General features: G+C 43.3%; 2 protein-coding genes across 3 annotated transcripts in view; one reads left to right on the plus strand and one right to left on the minus strand.

Annotated features, from left to right (window-relative positions):
* The window catches only part of ARSK (arylsulfatase family member K), a 30108-nt gene extending 23136 nt beyond the window's left edge, over window positions 1-6972 (plus strand). For both annotated transcript variants that reach the window (XM_054986864.1, XM_054986865.1), the window contains exons 7-8: window positions 3650-3874; window positions 6058-6972. In XM_054986864.1, coding sequence (XP_054842839.1) covers window positions 3650-3874; window positions 6058-6338 — 506 coding nt within the window. In that variant the 3' untranslated portion in view covers window positions 6339-6972. The remainder of the gene's footprint in view (window positions 1-3649; window positions 3875-6057) is intronic.
* Window positions 6973-11961: 4989 nt separating this feature from the next.
* On the minus strand, window positions 11962-13320 carry GPR150 (G protein-coupled receptor 150). The gene is made up of 2 exons (XM_054987567.1): window positions 12526-13320; window positions 11962-12420 (listed from the first exon to the last, which is right to left on the minus strand). The coding sequence occupies exons 1-2, from the start codon at window positions 13318-13320 to the stop codon at window positions 11962-11964; spliced, it is 1254 nt and encodes a 417-aa protein (XP_054843542.1).
* Window positions 13321-16653: the final 3333 nt, after the last annotated feature.

The following is a 16653-nucleotide window of genomic DNA, read 5'->3' on the forward strand; positions in this document are numbered from 1 at the left end:
TGCCCCTCTACTTTTCCATTTTATTTTATGCTTTATTAAACATGCACATATGTTCTGTGTTTAACAACTTGTGTCTTGATAATATAACATAGTATTTATGCATTGAATCTTAACTCCCTAACAGGAGCTTCTTTTAGTTTAGAGAGGCACACTTTGATTCTTCTTTCAGTGTAGATATCTGTTGAGTTGTTCCTGTTTTTTTACACAGAAAGTGCAAGGCAGGCAACATATTTGTATAAAGGTAAAAGAAGCACTTCAGCCCATGGAACATCTATTGTTATTTCTTCTAATGGTCATCACATTTAACCAGAGAGGCTTCATTTCCAGTACCTCCTTAGTCACAAACATTCCTGGATAATGTTGAAAAATCTATTCTTACCTGATTTTCTGGAAAATGAAAATAGTATTAACTACCTGATGTATATAGATTAATAAAGTAAGGACTATTAAGGATGTTGTTGAAATAAATAAATTTAACAGGTTATAAATGAACTTCATAGAGGCATAAAATAGAATTGCTGGAGATGGTTCTCCAGCCCTTTGCTGGAGATGGTTGTCCAATAGGTTTGCCAATCTCCCAGTGAGGCCTGCAGTTCTCCAAGAATTACAACTGATTTCTAGAAGTGATTAGTTCCTATGTAGAAAATTGTTGCTTTGGAGGATGAACCCTGTGGCATTATATCCACTGAGGCTCCTATCTCCTCCAGGCTCTGTCTTGAAATCTCCAGGAATTTCCCAAACTAGAGTTGGCAACCCTATCAAGAGACTTGGATCATCAATATGGTGAGGAAAACCAACTATTTCTCACTTTCCCATCTAATCTCAGGGTAGTTATGGAAACATGTGGAACTGATGATGGATTGGGTAAGGGTAAACGAGAGAGACATGCACTATACTTTGTGCTTCTCTTCCTTCATAACAGAGGCAGTTCTCTGCAGCAGACTGCCCATTCCTCTGGCACTAGTCTCTTTCACTCAAGGAAGACCAATGTCTTTCAAGGAACCAAAAAGTGCCAAGTGCAGTGGTATTCACTCTGTGGCTCATAAAGAGCCAGATTCACAATTACTAGTAGTAACCAAAAAAAACCTATTACAACAACAGTCTGCCCTGTGCATGGCCCCACCACACACACACATACAATAGTTTAAGACATCACTATTAATATTAAGTATGTAACTATTCATTTTTAAATTTCTGGAGTACATCTGCATATGTAGGATGGTCTGTCCCATTGTTGAACTTTAGGCCAGCCCTTGTATATCTGGAGTGAGGGGAAGGGCCTCCCTCTCTGCCTTCCTTCTGTTTCCTCAGCATAAGGCACAGAAGGTTGGACAAGAGAGTGAGACTGCCAAGATACCCTGAGAATGAGCAGGTGTTTGTGAAGAAAAGGGAGGAAAACCATCCCCCCTCCCACACACACACTGTGATCACTTTGCTCTTTTCTTGGGTAGCTGCTGTGGTGGTGGTTTTTACTCTCTCTTCTCTGCAATCAGCTTGCTGTCCTCCTGCAGCTGCTCTAGAGCTGGGCTGATAGCACAGAGGCTGCAGAGAAGAGATAGGAATTGTTGGAGAGGACAGGTCCTTCCATCTTTAGAACGAGGCCCACAGCTCAGGGAGGCTCATGGCTTACCTGTCTACTCCGTCCAGTAGTGGCTATTTTAAGATGGGAGTCCCTGCCAATCACAAGCCCTACTCTGTAATGGCCATGCTCATTTTCCTGGAAAATGGGAAAGAGCCATATGTCGCTCTTGAGTCACGAAGTGAGAATCACTAGCTGAATGCCAGAAGATCACATTATGCAGTAGAAGACTGCCTTCACAACAGGCAAAGGAACGCAACTGGACACTGTATAAGATTCAAGCCATGAGGTCTAGATTTGATCAGAAGCATAATCAATGATCATGGAGTGGGTGTTGTCCCTTGTTTGGGCAGGGTCCCCTTTAAAAGCCCATATCTACAGCAGGAAGGTGTTACTGGATCCACTGCTCTTCTTCGGGTGGTGGCTGTGGCTTGAAGTGCTTTTAACCAGCTGTAGCTGGTTTGCTAGCTGTACCTGGTTTTAAACAGGAGGGATCTGGCCATAGTTACTTGTTTCCTAGAGCCTTTGAACAGCATTTGGAAAACGAAGCTGCTAAATGGTTAGTAGTGTGTGTAGCCAGGAACATAATTACTCCCATTGTTTATTTTTTCTGTAATGCTTGCAAGTTAGGTTTGTACTGATTTCAAAATGTTGGTTGTTAGCTTTAAAGATATAACTTGTCTTTAGCCCCTGTATCTCAAGGATTACCTTCTCCTGTATAGACTTGTATAAGCAATAAGATAATCACTGGAGGTCTTTTTCCACGTATCCCAACCAGTTAAAGTATAGAGGATGGAAAGAGGGCCTCCTCTGAGTAATCAAGGTGCCATAACTTTGGAATTCCCCTCTTGAGAAAGATCTGCCTTTGTCAATTCTTGCTGGTGCCCCATCAGATGTTAAAGATGGTCCTTCTAACAAAGCCTTTCCTGGCTATGTTGCTGTTTTTAATAACGTTGGTCTAAATGGTGTAATTTAAATGATGTTAGATTTAATGATGTTGATTGAGGGATATGTTGCATTTTATTTTACTGTGGTGTTGTGGTTTTTTGCTGTAACCTGCCTTGAGCTGCAACAGGTAAAATCTATTATATCCATTTACAAGTTGTCAGTGAACAGTCTATAAATAATGGCAATGAACAATTAGTTAAACAGAAACTAGTGTGTGAAATCTTCATTTATTCCACTTTCTTACTGTTGAGCGGTTCTATAGATCTCAGTGCCCATTCTTCCCACTTGCATCTCCAGTATTATGTAATTTTCCTTGAAGATAAATTCCATGGAATTCAATGGTTTTTATTTCAAAGTGGCTTTCTGATTCTAGACATTTACACTGATGCATTTCATGGTGATGTTTCTGTCAACAGTTCTGGAATAAAAACATAAACATGAAGCTGCCTTATACCCTTAGTCCATCAAAATCAGTATTGTCTACTTAGACTGTTAGCAACTGTCCAGGGTCTTAGACAGAAGTCTTTCATGTCACTTTTTTGAGTATATGTGTGCCATCAAGTTGCAGCCAGCTTATGATGACCCCCATATGGTTTTCAAGGCAAGAAATGTTCGGAGACGGCTTGCCATTGCTTGCCTCTGCATAGCACCCTAGCCTTCCTTGGTGGTCCTCCATCCAAATACTGACTAGGACCAACCTGACTTAGCTTCTGAGATCTGATAAGGTTGGGCTACCTGAAGCTAACTTATGCAAACATACTAGATGCACTCCAATTCTGAAGACTTACATGCTTAATTGCAGCAGAATATCACCATGTCAGAAATGTTATTTGCTTAGAATAACAGGGTAACAAATTAACTGCTAGTATATAGAAAGGTAAATTTCTGTTTTAGTAGAATTGATACTTACATTGAAAGAATTACCCTGTGCAGGTAATGAATTGAGTAGCCCTTCTGGGGTTTAATATAGATGTAAAGAACAAAAAGCTCCAAGAATGCTGGTAGAAAAGTACAAGTATTTATTTTCTGAAAATCAACATGATATAATTTCTTCTTCATTGGTTTCGTACCATTTGAAATGTTTTCTATTACATTCACTTAATAGATCTTTTCCCCCCACAGATGTCGCTAGAATACCCATACCTAAAAACCTCAGTGGCCATTCACTGTTGCCTTTGATATCGGAAAAGGCAGAAAATAAATTTCCATCCAGAAATCAACATCCTGCTTGCGTTCTAAGTGAATTTCATGGCTGCAATGTGAATTCTTCAACCTACATGCTGCGAACTGGCAAATGGAAATACATAGCTTACTCAGATGGTCATTCAGTATCTCCTCAGCTATTTGGTACTTTTTTTACTTGATTAAAAGTTCATTCTGATCCCCAGGCCTGATCCACATAAGCAGGATACACAGTACATTTAATTGTTGTACTAAAGCAGCTATACACCTCCTGTTTTTTCCATGGTATAAAACACTTGAACCATGAAGCTGCAGCATTCCAGCTTTGCCATGCAAAGCTTTGTGAGGCTCGCTAAAGGGCAGAGGAGAAATGGGGTAGAGGCAGGATGGTGATGGCAATTAGCTGCCTGTACACAGAAGTGTAACTGTGCAGATCTGAGTATGAGAAATGTGTTAACTCAGAATATAGGACTGCCTTTAACCCTCTGTCCTGTTGAGAAAGGTGGGAATATGGCAGAGAAAACAGTGGTCAAAGGGAAAGATTGGGAAGGGCTGCAGACTTTCAAAGTGCCCGGTTCTTACCAATACTCATGCTACATGGCTCTCTCTATTGGTGAGGCAGGGAAGCTGCCCAACAGACTGAGGAACAGAATCCAGTTGTTGAAACAGCAGAGGAGTGGACCAGCCAGACCACTAGAGTTGAGGCAAGAATACACTGACCTGGTCAGAAATGTTGCACCGGCAAAGATTGGCCAGTACCCAAAAGTCCTTTATAATTGGCTCTGCAACTCTGCCCCTTCCTAGAGCATTAGTGAAGCCATTTCTGGCCAGACTTATGTACAAGGCCTTCCATAGGAAGTGGAGCAGGTAGAGCCTTCAGTGCAAGACGAGCATTATGCCTTCTAATGTAGGTTTTGACTTGGGCTCATTGGTGACTTTGTTGTGGGAGGTGATCTGGTGGAGAGCTTATGTTAGAGGATGAGCTGAAAATGTACCAAAAATAATATGCCTTGGGCTCCCAGGATTCAGCAGGATACATTGGTGTGGCTTCTTTCATAAATCTCTCAGAGACCTCCTCTGGGTATGTTGACTTTTTCTGACCCTAACATATATGGGGACCTGCAGGGAGATCCTGCTTCTCTTCTCAGAGGTTGGCTCTTCTAAATCCAGCTTTGGAAGGACTTGAGCCCTGACATAAAGCCTCAAGTGCTTAGCCCAACCTCTTGAGACCCCCTTAGCCAGGATCTGAACCTGAGATTGTGGGCTTTAAAAGTATATAGTTTTACTGCTGAACAATTGTCCTTCTAGTTTAAGCAATGTGATTAGGTATCCCAGGAAATATGTGACGCAAATTGCTGAATGTATGGGAAAGTGTATGTTATGGTTCAAGCCTGAAGAAAACTGCAAAAGATACTAGTAGTTTGAATGGGAGGGCTGTGGCTCAATGCTTTTGAATTTCTTTGTTGTGTAGGAGGCCTGGATTTTGACACCTCTGCCTTTTGAGCTAATCATTTTCTCCCATGGGCTATATATTGTACACTTAAATATCTGTTTAAATAATCCAAATGAGAACATTAACATCATGATTCTATTGTATGAAATGTAAATATAGAAGTATATACCATTTGAACTGTATGGAGCCAGAAAAGGGAGACAATACCATCTATCAAGTCCCCTCAGTTCCTAATTAAGCACTCTCAGCCACCAACCTATTTTGTCTGCTTCAAATGTGCTTTTGGAATTTTTAAAAATGATTCTGCTTATTCTTTTTTACACCCACACTTCTATTAAAAATCAGTCATTTTAAAAATGCAGATGACTACACAGCCATTTTGGTGTATTGAAAAGACTTGATTGTGGGCACATATTAAAGACAGCATCTTCTAGGTCTAGGAGCTGTGTTAGATTGTCGTCATTAAACCGCCCATTTACAACAGCAAGGGTGGAGCCACAGTGACAAAGCCTGCCATTGTTCACCTCTACAAGCCTGACTGGCTAGGATCAGGTAGAGGGATAGAAGTTGCCAGCATCACAGACATGATGTTAAGGGGTCTTTATTGTAATTTTTCCTCTGTGTCAGTTGGGTAGTTATCCCAGCGTGATGATGTGTTTGGGTGGAAGAATTGCACAGTTGTTGTAAACTCTGTAATTGTCTGTTGCTGTGTTTTCAAATGTCCTTTAATTGTATTGATACAATTCTACAGGATGGGGAAAGGATATTGTTCAGGTGTAAGTAGAGGTATTATGATGGCCATATTTGCTGGACCATTGTATTAGACTATGCAATGGATTTGTCTAAAGCCTCAATATGCTTCTTACCTATTAATTTTTCTGCTTATTTGTTTCAGATCTCTCTGCTGATCCAGATGAACTGATAAATGTAGCAACAATGTTTCCAAGAATAGCCCAATCTTTAAATAAAAAGCTCCATTCTATCATTGACTATCCAAAAGTCTCAGCCCTTGTTGAACAATACAACAAGCAGCAGTTTATCAATTGGAAACAAAGCGCAGGACAAAATTATTCAGATATATTAGCTAACCTCCGGTGGCATCAGGACTGGAAGAAGCATCCAAAGAAGTATGAGCATGTGATTAACAAGTGGATTAAAGGGAATACTACTGTATGAAATGGATGTATGAATTGAGTGCTGATTATTCCTAATAATCTGCTTCTGAATAGTAGAGCAAATGTTAAAATGTAATGACATAAGATCATTTTTTCATACTGAGATTGAGAGTAGGAACAGTACTTCCATTTCCTGACATAAATTTACTCTGATGACTGCAGCTGTGATAAAATTATGTTAACTGACTAATCTAACCTGTTTTACGCAAGGTTTACTAACCAGTTCAATTCCTGGTTAAGAGGAAACTGTGGACAACATTAGCCATACTTAACACTGGTGTTAATAACATCTCAGGAGACTTTATAGGTATCAATTCCTGGCTTTTAGGGAAAGCAGCCTCATTTAATGAACATTTTAAAAGGAGACTATATCTCTCTCAGGAATGAGTTCCAGGGAAAGCTGGCTAAAGCAATTTTCAGAAGAAGCTCACACATGTATACTGTGGGATTCGTGAGTTCGTGGAAAGGCCAAAGAGTTATCCTCCAGAATAAAAGCTTGGCCGATAATTATTCTTTGTACCCAGGAACTGATAACTGAAACATTACACCTGAATGAGCCCTGCAAATGGTGTGTTCTACCTGTAAATGGCTTCAAGCCTCTTTACCTAACGATTCTGTCCAAGGAAGTTAATAAAAGTTACTTTTTCAGATTTACCTCGTGTGTTATCTGAATTAGCGGCATTGAGAAGCCACTTGGGTTCCGTTTGTCAGGTGAAGGTTATAGTAGACCGTGACATCGCACTGATCTGAATTCCCATCCCGGTGCCTCTATTCAAACATCTTTTAAAGCCCCAAACATCACAGCGTATTATTCTATATGGCTGTAGAATTTCCTCTTTAACCCCACATCTTTTTATAACAACATACAAAGAGCTTGCTGGATCAGACCAGTGGGCAGCCTACTGCATACAGTGGACAGCCAGTCGCCCTGAAGGGCTGAAAAACGGCATAGAGGCCAAGGCTTTCCCCTACTGATGCCTCCCACCACTGGTATTCAGAAGTTTGCTACCTATGTATATAGAGCTTCCATTATTGAATAAGGAACTAGAAAGTGCTCATGGCTTCAAAGTCAAACTCTGCATACAAAATGGTGTGGACTGCCCTTAGCTATGATTTCATTGGGTTGTGTAGCGGACAGCATCCGTTTAGCCATGGTGAAATGGCTGGAAAATAACAAATTGAAATTAAACCCAGACAAGACCGAAGTGATGCTTGTTGTGAAGTCAGATATTCTGAAAGACATTGTACTCCCCACTTTCGATGGAGTTTGTTTGACTCCTGCTGACTCGATTAAGAGCCTAGGGGTTATACTGGATCCAGCGCTACTACTAGAAAAACAAGTTAATGCAGCTGCAAAAATGCTTTCTACAATCTCACTCTAGCCTGGAAGGTGGCTTCTTATCTTGACACAGCCAACCTGGCCACCTGGATCCATGCTATGGTAACATCAAAACTTGACTATTGTAATGCTCTATACATTGGCCTCCCATCTAAGTTAACTAGGAGGCTCCAGTTGGTGCAAAATGCTGCAGCTTGACTGTTTGCGGGTGCAAGCAGGAGCATGAACATCACTCCCATCCTGCAGTCACTCCATTGGCTACCTATCAGCTACTGTGCTCAATTCAAGGTACTGGTTATTACATACAAAGCTCTTCATGGCCTTGGCCCGACATACCTACGGGACTGCCTCCCTCCCTATGTTCCTCCATGGCAGCTTCACTCATCTGAACAGGGTCTCTTGCAGGTGCCAGCCTGCACATGGGCAAAATCAACTGCAGCCCGTACACAGGCCTTCTCTGTGGTGGCCCCTACCTGATGGAACAGTCTGCCTGAGGAGGTCAGGAGAGCTCCCACGCTCTTGGCTTTCTGCAAACAATGCAAAAGTGAATTATTCAAAAAGGCTTTTTTACTCAGGAGGGCAGTATTGTAGGGAGGGGGTCTCAGATGTTTCGCCAGTGAGTTGGGAACCATAGGCTCCACCACTGTGTTGCTTTACATATTATCTGTTGCTTTGAGTATGTACTCGTGTATACTGCTTGTGCTTATGTTGTTTCAGCAGTCCTTCAACCCTCTTGGATCCTTGCTAATGCGATGTCTCTGTAAATTTGTATTCATCTACCCTATGACTTTGTTTATGGAAATGTCCTTGACACTGTATGGAAATGCCTACCCTTGTCCTTGCTACTGATTGTACTGATCTCATACTGTGTGATCCGCTTTGAGTCTCAGTGAGAAAGGCAGACTATAAAAAAATACATACATACATACATACATACATACATACATACATACATACATACATACATACATAAATGTGATGTTACTGGAAGTCAGCAATGTGCATGTTAAGGCTTGCTCCATTTGCAGTTCCATATTGCTTATTTGTTTAGAGAGAGAGAGAGAATTTAAAGGTGGAGCCAGTGGGTGTAATCTTTTTCAAGAATGCATGGATGAACGTCTGAAGGGGGCCAAAGTCTTAAAGACCTTTCAGAACTGTACTTGCCAGGGTCTTCAGTTATTGTACTCTGAATACATGTTCATATATGTTCATATAAATTGCAGCTTATAGCTGCAATTTAGGCATAGGAAGTATGCTACATTATGTGTCACTTGGTCTAAATATCCAAGAGAGGTTTGCAAGCAGATTTTCCCTAGCAACTGTTGTTCTCATTTTATTGTAAAAGAATTCTACACAGCTTTTCACCTTTATCTTCACAAAGCAAAGGACAAAAAGCTGTTTCAGCTTCTATCTGCTTTCACTGTAGCTGTGGAGACAGCCCTCTTGTTTTCTCTTCTCCCCACAAGAAGCTCTAAGATACTAATGTAGAATTTTAAAAGGAGAGTGTAGGATGTATAACCTCAAACATTATTTTCCCTGGCATAAAAAGCAACATCTTTTTGATAGCCATTTCCTCTTACAGCTTCCCATAGTTTTACTATGTCACATTGCTGGACTAGAATTTCTCACCAAGTTTATGTCTAAGGCTGAGATTTTTCCCCCACCACACGTTAGTGTAACATAGCTAAACTAGGAACAATAAATTAGTAATTACTGCTGTAGCGAATGGTCCCTTTATATGTCTTGTACTCATTTGAGCTTTTTATAGAGATGTCAGATGTCTTATATTTCATAGCCTACTGATACTATAGATCATAATATTTTCTCTATTTCCGTTATATCTATCTGGCAGCTGGTGTTAACAGCACACATCTGATGAAGTGGATTATAGTCCATAAAAGCTTATGACATAATACACTCAGGGGTGTATGCCCATGTGGCATCCCAATTGCTGCTACTCCTTGGTCCCCCCTCCCCACTCAGTGGCGGTTTGAGGGGGTGTCGGGGTTCATCAGCCAGTAGGCAAGTCAGCCGATGCTTGGGATCTGATCTCTATGCATCACCAATGCTCCATTAGCTGTAATTAATAAAATTGTGGCCTCATTTTCTCCAGCCAGTCCTGTCTGTGTGCTCTATCACTGTGCCCTCCCTTCCCACCGTCCATCAGCGCTGGGCTGCAGCTATCTGCCAGCTGGTGTTAACACCACACATCTAAGTGGACTATAGTCCATAAAAGCTTATATCATAATATGAGTGGTGGAGAGTCCCCGCAAGTCATAGATGACATGGTGCCCTGCTGGTATTTTCATGGCAAGAGACCAAGAGAGGTGGTTTGCCATTGCCTAGGTCAGTGGTTTTCAACCTTTCCAGAATCAGAACCCACCTTTAAACCTGAACCATAGGACCCACATGACTTCAATCACATGACCTCAAGAGGGCAAGTTAGAACTAGGATCTTAGCAGGGTTGCAGATAACAGAGCTAAAGAGCTAGATCAAGGAACATACCCAGTCACCTAAAGGTGTAGCATAGGGAGGAGAAAGCCAAGGATCAGAGCCCTGGAGAAATCCTCTCTGCTGCTGACTGACTTCACCTCCCTGTCTCTCTGCTCAACACATATGCTGCTTAGGGAGGTGGTGAGCTCTCCCTCACTGGCAGTTTTCAAGAAGAGGCTGAATGAATACTTGTCAGAGATGCTTTAGGCTGATCCTGCACTGGGCAGGGGGTTGGACTAGATGGTCTGTATGGCCCCTTCCAACTCTATGATTCTATATGCAACGCAAGGCAGAAGTTGTGATTCTCTTGTTCTCTATGCATATACAGGACCAGTAGGTTCTCCCCCAAAGCAGCAGCACTATCATAATGGCAGTGGTCTGGGAGCTGGTGGCTCAGCCAGTGGGGCCCTGTGACCTACCAGAAGGTTCTGTCTCATATGTTGAAGATCACCGGTCCAGATGAACAGATACAGTGTGCAAATTCACTGCCTGATGGGACAAACTCTTGTGTGGAAAAACCCAGAAACTAGAATTCAATCTGGCAGTTCATGAATAGTGATACTAGCTGAATTGTATCCTCACACATTCTCCCCCTCCTCTTTGGAGCCAATTGCATTAAAACAACAGTATTCCATACATTGCAGAGGTGAAATTATTCATCTTTAGAAACCTCTGTAGTTGTGGAAGCTGTGGCGCAAATATGTGCATGCATTTCTTTAAACTTGTGATGGGGCACATTTTGTACACATCAGCCATCAACGTCCAAGGGAGTTAAAGTATAAAGCATTTTAAAAGGCCTTTCAGTTTTCCAAGGTATATTTTATACCTGCTGATTTCTGTCACCAACTGCCCCCACAAGCTACTGCCTCAGGCTTCACTACTGATTTTGACAAGTTACGCAAGGAAGAGCAAAATGAACAAAAAGAGGCAACTACTAACCTATGTACCATGTACAAAATGTCTTAATTTATAGATTACTTTTGAAATTTACAAAGCTATTTGCAATGATGCTGGAAAATCTGACCTGACCCCTCCCCCCACAATTAGAAAGACATGAGTATATACTGTCTTTGCATAGCAATAGCAGTTCTGCTTCTTTTGCCTTTCTTTTGAAAAATAAAGGGATGAAATTTGTAACAGTTTGAAAGCAAAATACCCCAACATTGCTGAAGAAGCAAATAGATTATACAGAACCTTATCTGATGACCTTACAAGTGGTCTATGAAGAGTTTGTGCTATAATAGCTTGTACAGTTCCTAGCATAATTTACAGGATGACAGTGTATTGTGTTGCGAGAGAGATATCAAAGCATGATATACTAATTTGGGTTATGAGCAATTTTCCTGTAGTGAAAGTATACAAGTTCCCACTATACCAAACCAAGGTACTACAGGAAAATGAACAAAACACCAGGATGTTTGGCAACACTGTAAATCTAGATTAGTTTTTTCAAATAAAAGTCATAGTTAATGGCTTCTCTTGCTCTGGAAAAGGCATTTAAACTGAGTTAAGGGCTTAAGGCTCTCAGGCCCTTTTCAATAAGTGGGTTCAGTAGTGGGGTTTATGAAATAACAGGATTCTGTAAACAGCTGAAAAATGCTTCCACTACCACCACTAGATCTGGGATCAGAGAGCACGATCTGCGGCACATGTGAGTCCCATTGGCTCTTTTAGAAAGCAAGACCCTGGTTGAGAGCAGTCTTTGTAGGCGCACAGTGACCAAGAGAGCTCCCATGCCTTCAACTCGCCCCTTCAAGGAGGCAGCGGATGTCCCTGCAGAGCGCGCATTTGTTAAAATCCGCTCTCGCAAGCAACAGCAGCTCGGGCCTCAGCCTCCTGCTGCTGGACAACTGCGGAGGCCGTGGGCGGCTTCGTCTGGCAGGGGCAAAGCCAGAGTCCGGTGCGCTCTGCAGCCACCTGTGGAGGAGGCGGGCGGTGGCGGTGGGGAGCCCGGCGTCGAGGCTGTCCGTCCTGGCAGCGGCAGAGACTGCTCTGGAGGCGCCGTGCCCACGGCCGGTGGCTGTGAAATATTAGGCACACGAAGGGGTTGAGGGCGCAGTTGGTGGCGGCCATGATGCTGCCCAGAGTGGTCCGCGTCTCCTCGGTGGCGCTGGCTGGGAAGGCGAAAGCCAAGCCCAGCTCCAGAACGAAGCGCGGGAAACCGCAAAGCGCGAAGAGCGTCGTCAACGCCAGAGTCAGCTGCAGCGCCCGCGCCCGCGCGCGTGGCAGGCTGCGGGGCGCGCTTGGCGACTGCAGGGCGCAGTTGGCTACCGGCAAGAGCCGCAGGAGGAGTGGCGGCGGGGGGGCGGCAACGCCGGGCAGCTCCACACGGTGGCGGCGGGAGCTGCCTCCTGCGCCCCGAGCCGGCTCCTCCTCCTTGGCGCGGGAGGCACTCAGCGCGGTGAGGATGCGGCCGCAGGTCCCTCCCAGCAGGCAGGCGGGCGCCACGAAGCCCGTGATGGCCCGGTACACGGCGTAGGCTTGGCCGTGCCAGGGGGGCAGCTGCGAGAAGATGCTGAGGCAGCGGCGTCCGTCCCGCGGCGGGGCTAGCCTGTACACGAAGGCTTGAGGCAGGGCGAGCAGCAGCGTCAGCAGCCAGCCCAGCGCGGCCAGGGCTCCCCGAGCGGGCATGCAGGAGGGTAGCGGGCGCGGCTGCGGCGGCGGCGGCTGCTGAGGGCCCCTCACCATGTGGTGCCGCTCCAGCGCTAGTAGCACTAGCATGTGCGACGGCGCCAGCAGCCCAGAGCCTTGCAGCAACCGGAACAAGCGACAGGTGGCATCCCCCGCGGGCCACTCTACGTCCCCGGGCTCTGCCTCGCCGTCGTCCGCTGCTGGAGGGAGCTGGGAGAGTAGAGCCAGCCCGCAGCCGTAGAGATCAGCTACGGCCAAGTGCGCCAGGAGGAAATCCATCTTCCGCCGCCGTGCAAAGCGACCCGCGCAGCAGCAGCCGCCGCAGCGGAGCCGATGCAGCAGCAGACCGTTACCCACCAAGCCCAGTAGCATGATCACGGCCGCCGAAATTGTCCGCGCAGGCTGCCCGGGAGTGGCCCAAAGGGATGGGAAGGAAACGTTTGAGTTCCACCCGCGATTCGGGGCACTAGACAGGTTAGGTCCAAAGGCAAGGCTGTCTGGATTAAATGCATCGTCCATGATTCGCTCTCGCTCTCTCTCTCAGAGAGATGAAGCTCCAAACTGGGAACAAACTTTATTCTTGGAGAAGAGAGGCTTGTGCACAGACGGACGCGCCGCCCGGCAGCATATATAGGGTCTGCCTGTCACCTGGCACTTACTGTGGGTGGGAAAACCACGCTGCAGCCATCGCGCCTGTGCTCTGCCCATCTCGCAACCGCAATCGTATCCCCCTCCCCTCCATTTCAGTCTTTCCCATCCATCTGAGCGAAGCTTCTTCTGGTCACATTCATATCTATCATGTAAAGAAGCATCGTCCTCTACACCTGAACTAACCACTTCTTTTCCCAGCTGGAGTCACTTCAAGATTTACTACAGTCAAGGACCCAATGTTGTCACTATTCAGGTGCCAGTAGGGCTCACTGAACTGCTTGCCCAAACCAAATCATACGCTTTTCCTAAATGTGAGGGGGGGGGGGGCTGTTGTATGAAAGAATGTACAGAACTCAGTGGCTGCACACCTCATGTAATACAATGCATGGGAGATTTGCTTTTGTCCTCACTAGAAACAGGTTGGATCCTATACCCATATTCTTAATATTTCGAAATCAAAGATTGCCTTCTGATCAGAAAATAAAAAAACTGGCCTTGTGCCACTATCATTAGCCTGAGATGTAAAAATGAGCTGGTAAAACTTCTCAAAACATACACTGCATCCAGTGGCTGCACATCAAGCTCCAATTAAAGGCACAGCTACAATGACCAACTGAAAAGTTGGTACTTCTAGATTATTATTGTTGTTGTTGTTGTTAATTACATTTCTAACCCACCCTTCCCACAAGCGGGCTCAGGGTGAGGTACAGCAGTTATAAAAATATAATACAAATATTAAAAACAATTCATAAAACAACAGTTCATCATAAAATCTTCTTTAATTCTAGTATGCAACCCTGCAACATTCAATAGTTAGAGTTTCAAGAAGAATAAGGCTGAGCATGCCCCACTGAATGGGACTTACTTTGAATACCTGCTGAGGGTTTCTCCCTAAAAAGTGAAACGCTATAGCTGAAACAAAAAACCAGACTAACAAATCATCCTCCTCCTACTTCCATATATATGCCTACAGTGTTAAGGTTTCTATGCCAATATAATGGGCAGAGGGAAGAAAATCAGACCCAGAGAGGGTGAATCTTGCTTGCCAGCAGTGGATTTTGCATCCATTCTTTTGAGGAGTAGAACTGAACAGAATATCCCAATAAGCAATTGTTTGGATCTTTTGCTTTTAACAAAAGGTCTGAAGACAGATGTACTTTTCAAGACTGGACAAGGACTTCTGGCGTAGTCTTAACTATGCACCTCATCCTGTCAGATTTTACATGACCATGTTCCTTAAGAAATCATACAAGACTGCTTCAATAATTCAGAAAGCAGTCTTAAGCAGATCTTCTCTCAATCTCAATCATTTTGAAGAGATTTCAAAATGGGAAATAAAGATTCTACTTTATAGAGAGAAGAACCATGAAACTGCTATAAGTTGTCACTGCACTCCATTTGGTGAAAATGACATGTTAGGAAAAAATCAGGTTTGGAAGGAAATAGGGTACTTTGCATTATTAAAAATGCACTCATCTCACACACAATTTATGTTAAACTTATTTGCAAATCCTGTTCAGTAGAACGTGACCCAGTCCTTGTGGTCTCTAATAAGGGATGAATTCTGCTAAGATTTGTCATTGTAAATCATAGCATAATAATAGTTTTTCTCCATCCTGTTGTTGCAATGAATTGTCACAGAAAGAAGAAAGGTCAGCTACAGATTAGTACTGCATCATCAACGCTCTTGTATTTTCATCCAAAAGGATAAATCTTTCTTTGACACCAAAAATCTTCTAATATGAATTTCACCAGATGGCAGTTTGCTATAAGCACGCCCCCATCAAATGGAAGACAGAATGAGTCACAAAACGCAAAAGAATCATCTAAGGTTTCCAACTGCAGAGGAAAAGCCCCTAAGAATAAAGATATTATTGTGTTTAAAAATATGGGGAACCTTCACGGTTTAAACTAAAGATGACTATTTTTCAAGTTTGTTCTTAATTACTATTTTACTTTTTACTCTCAAGCCAAGTTTGATAAAGGGTGCAACTTGAAATCAGTGAAACATACTTGCAAGCAATTCATTTCAGATTGCCTTGCAAAGTATTAAAATAATATTCTGTAATAGTTCCTCAGGATATGTCTTTAAGTGTTATTCTGTAAGGAGTTAGAAATCTGATTACCCATGCCTGCACTTTGGTATCTTTAACAAGCTGTTTCAGTATCCTGTTTCTGCACAGTGCACATTGTTTGCTGAGGTGACGCTTTGAAAGTTGATTCCATTGATTAGCAGAATTGGGCTGCTTCCACAGGATGACAGTTCTCTGTGTAGCTCGTTACTGCTATGACTGCAGAGTTATTGAGCTGTACTTTCCTTGCCTCAGCCCCCACAGCTACTATAGGCCTCGCTAGAGCGCTTTTTCATTTTTAGCCTCAGCAATTGCTAGATTGCTATAGCGCAATAATGTTTAATGATCTATAGCCATGATCCACTAATTCCTCTGAATTTCCAGCTTTAATTTTTTAAAGTATATCTCTAGTACTTAACCATTGGGGAGATATAAGGAGAAAGATGAACCACTTATTTTTGCAATGAAAAAATCTAGACTTACATTTTCAAAAGAAAACTGAGAATTCCGAGGAATTCTGAATAGATTCTAGCAACAGGCGGTTACAACATTTTTGTGCTATACTGATGTAGCAAGAGCCATTTTTTTAAAGCGCCCTAGTTGTGGGGTGGGGGGGAATAAGGGCTATGGGGGCTAAGGCAAGGAAAATGGCTCAGATGTGACTGGAATCTTGAAAAATACACAACTTCCTGTCTACACAGTGTGTAAATGTGTTTTGATCTCAGATTTTAATAAGATAGGCTTGGGAAAGCAGGGGAAAATCAGCAAAGCAGGGGAAAATCTGGAAAGTGAATGATTAGCACATCATATGAAAGCTCTCCAAAAGGCTGTGCAGTTTAGATGCCAAACTGGAGCAAAACCTCCTATGAGGAAGTAACCTTAGAAAACTCAGTAGTATTTTAACCCTCTGCCCTAATCCTAATCCACATTCACCCTGATGCATAGAGCTGTCTGTGCACATTTATTTATTCAAAGAAGCAACTGCATGCATCCTTTTGCGCATACAGGAAATTCCTGAAAAGAGACGTCTTCCTTGCCCCTTCAAGGAAATCACCGAATTACAGTGCAATCCTGAACAGATTTACTTAGAATCTTGCTTGTCTTCTCATTGGGGATTAGTTCAAGGAAA

Source organism: Eublepharis macularius, chromosome 8 (assembly GCF_028583425.1).
Source record: "Eublepharis macularius isolate TG4126 chromosome 8, MPM_Emac_v1.0, whole genome shotgun sequence".
Taxonomy (NCBI): domain Eukaryota; kingdom Metazoa; phylum Chordata; class Lepidosauria; order Squamata; family Eublepharidae; genus Eublepharis; species Eublepharis macularius.

Coding starts and splice junctions, on each gene's coding strand:
- GPR150 (XM_054987567.1), bottom strand. CDS start 13,320: ATGGACGATGCATTTAATCCAGACAGCCTTGCCTTTGGACCTAACCTG. Junction 12,421..12,525: donor AGGAGGAGCCGGCTCGGGGC/GCAGGAGGCAGC, acceptor TGCGCCCTGCAG/TCGCCAAGCGCGCCCCGCAG.